This window comes from Taudactylus pleione, unplaced genomic scaffold, assembly GCF_031769625.1.
Source record: "Taudactylus pleione unplaced genomic scaffold, aTauple2 ptg000378l, whole genome shotgun sequence".
NCBI classification, from domain to species: Eukaryota; Metazoa; Chordata; class Amphibia; order Anura; family Myobatrachidae; genus Taudactylus; species Taudactylus pleione.
The window spans coordinates 8,979,979-8,989,145 of record NW_028284779.1 but is presented as its reverse complement, the minus strand read 5'-3'; the positions used below and the strand labels follow the sequence as shown (position 1 = coordinate 8,989,145).

The 9,167-nt window shown below is 46.3% G+C and overlaps 1 protein-coding gene across 1 annotated transcript; it reads left to right on the top strand.

The window, feature by feature from the left end:
• Positions 1-599: 599 nt before the first annotated feature.
• Positions 600-8,691, top strand: HSP90AB1 (heat shock protein 90 alpha family class B member 1). The gene is made up of 12 exons (XM_088445387.1): positions 600-705; positions 2,765-2,911; positions 2,992-3,198; positions 3,303-3,462; positions 3,985-4,118; positions 4,978-5,286; positions 5,365-5,530; positions 5,766-5,956; positions 6,472-6,619; positions 6,718-6,986; positions 7,125-7,458; positions 7,917-8,691. The coding sequence occupies exons 2-12, from the start codon at positions 2,765-2,767 to the stop codon at positions 8,024-8,026; spliced, it is 2,175 nt and encodes a 724-aa protein (XP_088301513.1). The 5' UTR covers positions 600-705; the 3' UTR covers positions 8,027-8,691.
• Positions 8,692-9,167: the final 476 nt, after the last annotated feature.

Genomic DNA, 9,167 nt, shown 5'->3' with positions numbered 1-9,167 from the left:
CATACATATGTACACGAGCCTATGACACACACCATACATATGTACACGAGCCTATGACACACACCAAACATGTGTACACGAGCCTATGACACACAACTATACATATGTACAAGAGCCTAGGACACACACACTATACATATGTACACGAGCCTATGACACACATAAAAACATGTGTACACAAGCCTATGACACACTAAACATATGTACACGAACCTATGACACACACTAAACATATGTACAAGAGCCTATGACACACACACTATACATATGTACAAGAGCCTAGGACACACACACACCATACATATGTACAAGAGCCTATGACACACACCAAACATGTGTACACAAGCCTATGACACACTAAACATATGTACACGAACCTATGACACACACTAAACATATGTACACGAACCTATGACACACACTAAACATATGTACACGAACCTATGACACACACACCATACATATGTACACGAGCCTATAGCACACACCATACATATGTACATGAGCCTATGACACACACCATGTATGGCGGGGGCACGGGCGGGAGGTAAGGGAGGTAAAGTAGTTCCGTGCAGTGTGTGAATGGTAGCGGAGGGATCTCTCGCCACGCTCCTCCCCGCTGTATATAAGGCGCCGGCTGAGAGCTCCTCTCCTCTTCTTTCAGCCGCCGCCAGGAGTCAGCGAGTTGCAGGTTCCAGTCACAAGGTACCGGGCCCGGCGTCTACGCATCAGGGAGTTTGGGCCGGGAGATTGAGTCTCGGGTAGAGCGGGGACTCGGGTACTCAGCACGGGGTACAAGGAAGGGGTTTTGGCTGGTCCATGGTTAATTATTAGTCTGCATGGGAGAAGCGTGCTCTGTGTCACGCATAGCTCCGCCCCTGGAACATTCTAGACCGGGTAGGGGGGGCACGTGGTGTGCCGCATATCATGGGAATGACGTCACTGCAGTCACCGAGTACCCCTTTATTCTGGCAAAATGGGGATACCCCAGGTGCCTCGGTGAAAAGGGGGACGGGTATGGCCATGGCCCAGCGGTGATCGGGGCAGGCTGGAGCACTGGGGTTGAGGTGGGGGGCAGTAGGCTGAGTTTGGGGATGCTGTAGCTAATGGAAGGAGTGAGTTTGAGGCACTGTATCCTGTGGGGGCAGGTTGTGTTGGGGTACTCGGAGTAGGTTAACTAGGGGTTCTGTAGGTGGTGGATGGTGTAGGAGTTAAAAGCACTGAGGTGGGGGTAGAGCAGGCTGTGGTGGTCTGATGTGGGGGTGTTTGGGGTACTGTATGCTTTGATTTAAAGGCATACAATGAAAGGCTGCTAAAGAACTTAAGGTCGGTGTCTTTGGTACTGGAAAGTAAGGGGGTTATAGGGTGGTGCAGGGGAGGCTTGGGGGGTGCTGCTGTAGGTTGTGGCAGATGAATGAGGCTTGGGGGGTGCTGCTGTAGGTTGTGGCAGATGAATGAGGCTTGGGGGGTGCTGCTGTAGGTTGTGGCAGATGAATGGAGGTTTGGGAGGTGCTGCTGTAGGTTGTGGCAGACGAATGGTGGTTTGGGAGGTGCTGCTGTAGGTTGTGGCAGACGAATGGTGGTTTGGGGGGTGCTGCTGTAGGTTGTGGCAGACGAATGGTGGTTTGGGGGGTGCTGCTGTAGGTTGTGGCAGATGAATGGTGGTTTGGGGGGGTGCTGCTGTAGGTTGTGGCAGACGAATGGTGGTTTGGGAGGTGCTGCTGTAGGTTGTGGCAGACGAATGGTGGTTTGGGGGGTGCTGCTGTAGGTTGTGGCAGACGAATGGTGGTTTGGGGGGGTGCTGCTGTAGGTTGTGGCAGACGAATGGTGGTTTGGGGGGTGCTGCTGTAGGTTGTGGCAGACGAATGGTGGTTTGGGGGGTGCTGCTGTAGGTTGTGGCAGAAGAATGGTGGTTTGGGGGTGCTGCTGTAGGTTGTGGCAGACGAATGGTGGTTTGGGGGGTGCTGCTGTAGGTTGTGGCAGACGAATGGTGGTTTGGGGGGTGCTGCTGTAGGTTGTGGCAGACGAATGGTGGTTTGGGGGGTGCTGCTGTAGGTTGTGGCAGACGAATGGTGGTTTGGGGGGTGCTGCTGTAGGTGGTGGTAGATGAATATGAAGCACTGCATGTGGAGAGGGCCCAGAGCAGATTGAGTTTTGGGAGGTTGAGGGGCAGGTTTTGTACCAGTGTCTAGTGGGTGCTATAATAAGACCTCTGCATCTCGTTAGGATATAGTATATGGCTTATGACCCCTTGTAGTGCAGACAGGTCTGTGGTGATAGAAAATGTTGAGGTCTCGCAGTGTAAATATCCCCCCTCCCTTGTAGAAGTGTAACTCCCATTGTCCGCAGTGTGTGCTGAGTAATGGCCCTCTTTTTCCTGATGCTGTGCCCTCCTCTTCCTTTCTGTGCCGTCCTATCTCTGCAGCTGTTTCACACAATGACTTAGCTGCATGACATAATAGGATCTCCAGCCATCTGCTGGCTGCAGGGAGAATGCAATTGCTTTCACTTACTGTTGCTTTTGGCTTCCATGTCTCATAGTACACAAAGCACTATAATTGGGGTCATTTGTGTACATTGTACCACTTCCTTGTTCCCCTGTCCTGGAACTGTGCGTAATACACAGCTCTACCAGTTCTAGACTTGCAGTTACTGTCGGACCCATAATGGCCTGTGTAATAGTAGTCTAACATCCTGTATAGCTGACTGCAGTGGGATCTGTAGTGTCCCGTACAGCAGTGTAAAATTGTCCTGACTTTTCCAGATGCCTGAAGAAATTCATCATGGCGAGGAGGAGGTGGAGACTTTTGCCTTTCAGGCTGAGATTGCTCAGCTCATGTCTCTGATTATCAACACCTTTTACTCCAACAAGGAAATCTTCCTGCGCGAGCTGATCTCCAATGCTTCCGATGTGAGTGAGGGTGACAGTCGCGGGTGCTTTGTGTATTAACTGCTGTGATCAGCTATTCACAACATCTTGTGTCCTTTCAGGCCCTGGACAAAATCCGATATGAGAGCCTCACAGACCCATCAAAGCTGGACAGTGGCAAGGAACTTAAAATTGACGTCATCCCCAACCGCCAAGAGCGTACCCTGACCTTGGTGGACACTGGCATTGGCATGACAAAGGCTGATCTCATCAACAACCTCGGGACTATTGCCAAGTCTGGTACAAAGGCTTTCATGGAGGCCCTGCAGGTAAGTACTGCTGGCTACTGACAACTTAACTTGAACTTGGTTTGCTTTCCTGGACTGTATAGTTGCTGTCTTTGTGGCACATACAAGCATTGTCTTCTCTGCAGGCTGGTGCAGACATCTCCATGATTGGCCAGTTTGGTGTTGGTTTCTACTCTGCTTACCTGGTGGCAGAGAGGGTTGTGGTGATCACCAAACACAACGATGATGAGCAGTACGCATGGGAATCTTCAGCTGGGGGCTGCTTCACAGTCAAGACAGACCATGGTGAGTAGAAGAACCAATACCCCATGGGCAACATGATGTGCTTAATAAACCTAATGTGTAATGTGAAATCATGAGCGGCTGCGAATGTTGTATACATGGGACCCCAATTGCATAATCCATGTCTAATACAGGGTTGCATAAAATTTTATTTAAAAACATCAATAAATCAAACTATTTGATTTCAATATTTTTTTTTATTAAATGTTTAAGAATTTAAAACTTAAATGTTTTTAATAAATCCTATTTAAATCAAAACAGATTTAAATCAAATAAATGTTTTAGCTTTTAAAAAAAAAAAAAAATTAATTATGCAACCCTGGTTTAATGTAAATGGAGGCACATTTATGAATGAAATGGATCCTGATAGGATGCTGATCTGGTCTTAACTTGGTCCATGGCAATGTTTGGAGCCCCAGTTTAGTAGACTATATACCAGAGGACAGACCTGGTGTGATCTCGGATGGATGATCACTTGTAGGTGTTAAAGATTCTGCCTGAAATACTCAACTGTACTTGTTCCAGGTGAACCCATTGGCCGTGGCACCCGGGTCATACTGCACCTGAAAGAGGATCAGGCAGAATACCTGGAGGAGAAGAGAGTAAAGGAAGTGGTTAAGAAACACTCCCAGTTCATCGGATACCCAATTACCCTCTATGTGAGTACTTCCCACAGGTGTAAACCGATGTCTTTAGTTTATAGCAGAGGTCCCCAAACTCTGCCATTAGTCCAGGGTTAAAGGATGTCCATGCCTGAGCACAAATGACTTAATTGGCACATTCATCAATTTGATTTAACCATCCAGGCTCAAGCATGGCTAGCCTGGACTGCAATGGTGGGGAGGTGGATAAGGACACTGGTAAGCTGACTGAACTTGGCCTCATAATTTACATTATCCTGGGAAAATTAATTAATAAAAGCCAATGCTAAGTCTCCCTATCACTTACTTAATGTCAGTAATGTAACTTAACATATGAAATTGCTTTTCCTAGCTTTCCACCAATTCAAACTTTGGCTCAATGTTAAAGCAGAACTCTGGCTTAAGGCCACCATATATCAGACGTCCGATCCTGTGATTGGATCAGAAACGGTGAGCCCCTAGTTGGAAATGCCGACTGGCAGCCATGGATGTTCAGTGATCCTTCGCAGGATTGGTAAAATTTAACATGTAGAATTTCACCAATGTGCCATTTGCAATCATTTTTCGATCGTGATAAGCATATCTGTTAAATAAAACATGTTGGTTTTCACCGATCCTGCGATGCAGGATTGCAGCGATCCGTCGCTGATGTATGGGTGCCTTTAGACCAAAAAAAAAAAAAAAAACTTGGCCATTATGTCTTGTCTGTGCTCTTAGACAATGGAGACAGGTGTGAGATTGTACTCTAACTTGTAATCTGTGGTGGGGATTGATGCCCTGGCTATTTCCCATTTGGATAGATGTGTAAAGTGGTACTGATGGAGCATGAAAACAGTTAAAGCTTTAGATTTTAAGCTCTTATTTATGGTTCCAACAGTTGGAGAAGGAGCGAGAGAAGGAGATCAGTGACGATGAGGCAGAGGAAGAGGAAAAGGAGGAAGAGAAGAAAGATGAGGAAGGCGATGAAGAAAAGCCCAAGATAGAGGATGTGGGTTCTGATGAGGAAGAAGAGGGGAAGGACAAAAAGAAAAAGACAAAAAAGATCAAGGAGAAGTACATTGACCAGGAGGAGTTAAACAAGACTAAACCAATCTGGACTCGTAACCCTGATGACATCAGCCAAGAGGAGTATGGAGAGTTCTACAAGAGCCTGACCAATGACTGGGAAGACCACCTTGCTGTCAAGGTAAGCTTGCTCAGTGGTGCAGCTGGAAAATAGTCTGTCATGGACCTTCTCTGAAGCTCTTGTGTCCTGTTTTTCCAGCACTTCTCTGTGGAAGGTCAGCTGGAGTTCCGGGCCCTTCTCTTCATTCCTCGTCGGGCTCCTTTTGACCTGTTTGAGAACAAGAAGAAAAAGAACAACATTAAGCTGTATGTGCGCAGGGTGTTTATCATGGACAGCTGTGACGAATTAATTCCAGAGTACCTGAGTAAGTCTCTTCCATTCATTATGACCTAAGTGCCAATGCAGAAATAAAATTAGTTTGTAGCAACAAGACTGTTATGAACTATTGTATGAGTTGGAAACTGTATTTGATTCGAAGTGATGTGGTTACTGGCTTTCTCTAATGCTGAATTGATTTTTATATTTTTTTTCATTGAGTTGCTCAATTGTTCTATCCTGCATTATATAATCTAAATGTCTACTTTATCTTCCTTTGTCAGACTTCATCCGTGGTGTGGTGGATTCAGAGGATCTTCCTCTGAATATCTCCAGAGAGATGCTCCAGCAAAGCAAGATCCTGAAGGTCATCCGTAAAAACATTGTGAAGAAGTGTCTAGAGCTCTTCACTGAACTGTCGGAGGATAAGGAGAACTACAAGAAGTTCTATGAAGCTTTCTCCAAGAACTTAAAGGTGAGGGCATATGTAGTGTGGTAGAGCTTTACCCACGTGTGAGTTGGGCAATATACATGTATACTGTTGGTGAAACTCGCATCTGGATATAGTAAGTGAGGGTATTTTAATCTCTATTTTATTATAGCATTTGCTAAATGCACTGCAAATATGTAAGGGGTATATTAATGTTTCCGCACTGTCTAATGCAGTTTCTGTTGGGCTTCAGTAAGGCTTAAACCAGAAAATGCCAAATACTACGCAGCTTGTGTTCGGTAGGGTCCTAGAAGTCTGATGGGCTCTTCACTCCTGCTAGGGTAGGACTTCCTAGAAATGCCGTACTTGTGTCATTAGACCTCAGGTGACTGGGTTCAGGGGGTAATGCAGCCTGTGCTGGAGTTCTTTAATGCAAGCCCACATCTTTGCTCCCTTATCTGCAAGATATGGTGAATGCAGCGCTGGTTGTAGAGACTGCTACTAGGGTTAGGAGAAAAGGATTTGGTTTTTCTGTTTTGACTTTCATTCTCCCTATCCAGCTTGGGATCCATGAGGACTCCACCAACAGGAAGAAGCTGTCTGAGCTCTTGAGGTACCACACATCCCAGACTGGAGATGAGATGGCTTCTCTCACAGAATACGTGTCTCGTATGAAGGAGACTCAGAAGAGCATCTACTACATTACTGGTGAGCACTTGATGCTGGTGTCATACAGGTGCATTCGATGAGGGTTGCTGGCTTGTTAACTGGGGTGATCTGATTGATCGTTCTAATCCTGGCTACAGGTGAGAGCAAGGAGCAAGTGGCCAACTCTGCTTTTGTGGAACGTGTGCGCAAACGTGGCTTTGAGGTGGTCTACATGACTGAGCCCATCGATGAGTACTGCGTTCAGCAGCTGAAGGAGTTTGATGGAAAGACTCTGGTTTCTGTCACAAAGGAGGGTCTGGAGCTTCCCGAGGATGACGACGAGAAGAAAAAGATGGAGGAGGACAAATCAAAGTTTGAGAGTCTGTGCAAACTGATGAAGGAGATCTTGGACAAGAAGGTGGAGAAGGTGAGGTCCTGACAGGAGTACATGATTGATTGAAGGGTCTCCTGTATCCATAGTATTTGCTAACATAGGTGTCAATGAATATGTGGAACCTTATATTTTATACTCTGGCATTAAATTCAGTGTCATTATCTCTGACAGGTGACTGTATCAAACCGCCTGGTGTCCTCTCCATGCTGTATTGTCACTAGCACCTACGGGTGGACGGCTAACATGGAGCGTATAATGAAGGCACAGGCTTTGAGGGATAACTCCACAATGGGCTACATGATGGCCAAGAAGCATCTTGAAATCAACCCGGAGCATCCAATTGTGGAGACTCTGCGGCAGAAGGCAGAGTCGGACAAGAATGACAAAGCCGTTAAAGACCTTGTTGTTCTGCTGTTTGAGACCGCTCTCCTGTCTTCTGGCTTTTCCCTGGATGACCCCCAGACACACTCCAACAGGATCTACAGGATGATCAAGCTTGGCCTGGGTAAGTGCTGCACTGTCCCTAGATTAGTTAGCAGTGTGCTAGTTCATTGTTGACCTGTCAATAGTTTTAACAATTCAGAAGTGTCGCTTTCTCCTTGGTGGAGATGTAGAAGAATTTAAAAGTTCAAAAATCTCAATCATGGCTTAAAATACCACATTTAATGGTTATAGCTGAAATCCCTGAATTAGGTGTCAGTGACTTCACTTCCTCCACATGCTAGATGAAATGTCTCTTGCCCAATTCTGAGGTAATAGATTTAGAATAGATTAATCTTGTTTCACTGTCAGAATTGTCCTGGAATGGACTTTTCTATAGGAAAGCTGGCAGTGCAGTTGTCCTAGAACTGGCAGCAAGTAATCTGTAGCTGCGACTTCCATATAAGGAGCACTCTGGCTGTCTAGTTGTGTAGGACAATCATAGCCGCTGGCTCACTCGCTCACTGTCTGATGTTCTTGCAGGTATTGATGAAGATGAGGCCACGGTGGAAGAGGTGTCTCAGTCTGTCCCTGATGAGATCCCCCCTCTGGAGGGTGACGAGGATGCATCTCACATGGAAGAGGTGGATTAATCTCCGGTTGCAGCATCCTGTTTCCAGTGAGCTCTCTGCTCAGACTCTGGACTGTAAATTATAATTATAATAATGGGAGACTTTCTCCCTTCCCAAATGTAATGGGGTGAGGAGGAAAGGCTTCAAGACAAATGGCTGCTGAGAATCTTTCCTCCAGCCTCTAGTTAATTTGCACTGTGGTACACCCATGCTGCGGGGGCTGTAATTTATCGTGTGCTTGTCTGTTAGATGCTCCCAGCTCACACATGACTTTACATCTGATCTCTTGTAACTTGAGTGGGTGCTCCATACTGTAGTAAAAACCTGTACACGTAATGCCTGTACTGGCCTCTAGATGGCAGTCAGGTGTCTGTTTCATAAGCTGCTCTGGGAACATTATTCCCTATCGGGCATTGTAAGGTCCTGGAACATGGACAGTACTGTGCACGCTTGTAACTATGGCCCAATCCCTTCCTCTTCTCTCGGCTTGGATCCCATAGCCCATACCCTGGTGAGTGTATCCCAGGGTTCAGACTGGTCCCTTACCCCCCTGCAGTGCCCTCAGGAAGTCTTGAATGCTCATAAACCCCTTTGCAGTCTCCTCAGTTGTTGTGTTTGTCCACAAAACTATTTTTTTTGTTGTAAAACTAAAAATGTTATGCAGAATAAAATCCTTTTTACAGTGATTTCTGTTACTTTGGTAAAGTCTGTCTACACCACCCTGTGTGATTCCCGGTCTACCCTGATCTGTGCAGCTTGTCCCTGACAGGATGGTAACACAATGGGGCAGGTGACATGCAGGCATAAGAATAGGTCTTCAGGGACTTCTCTAACACAGCTTATGGATTGTGTAGCTCAGGGGTTCTCTATCTTAACCCTCAGGTTTCCCAACAGGTCACTGAGTATTTTGGTCTGTGGATGCAGGGGGGCTTATTGACACAGCTACATTACCTCACCTGTAATTAAAGAAATCCACAAAACATGACCTGTTGCTGGATTGAGAACCCCTTGTTTAGCCAATTGGAACCCTTATCTTCTGCACACAGCTGTGTATCCTCTTCTCCCTCCTGTCCCCCTCCCCACTTATTCTGTGTTCTTTAAACCTTCTGGGGGGAGATTTGATGAATACGGCTTGTGTTCTGGGATAGATGTATGAAGTAGT

Coding starts and splice junctions, on each gene's coding strand:
- HSP90AB1 (XM_088445387.1), top strand. CDS start 2,765: ATGCCTGAAGAAATTCATCATGGCGAGGAGGAGGTGGAGACTTTTGCC. Junction 2,912..2,991: donor TGATCTCCAATGCTTCCGAT/GTGAGTGAGGGT, acceptor GTGTCCTTTCAG/GCCCTGGACAAAATCCGATA. Junction 3,199..3,302: donor CTTTCATGGAGGCCCTGCAG/GTAAGTACTGCT, acceptor TCTTCTCTGCAG/GCTGGTGCAGACATCTCCAT.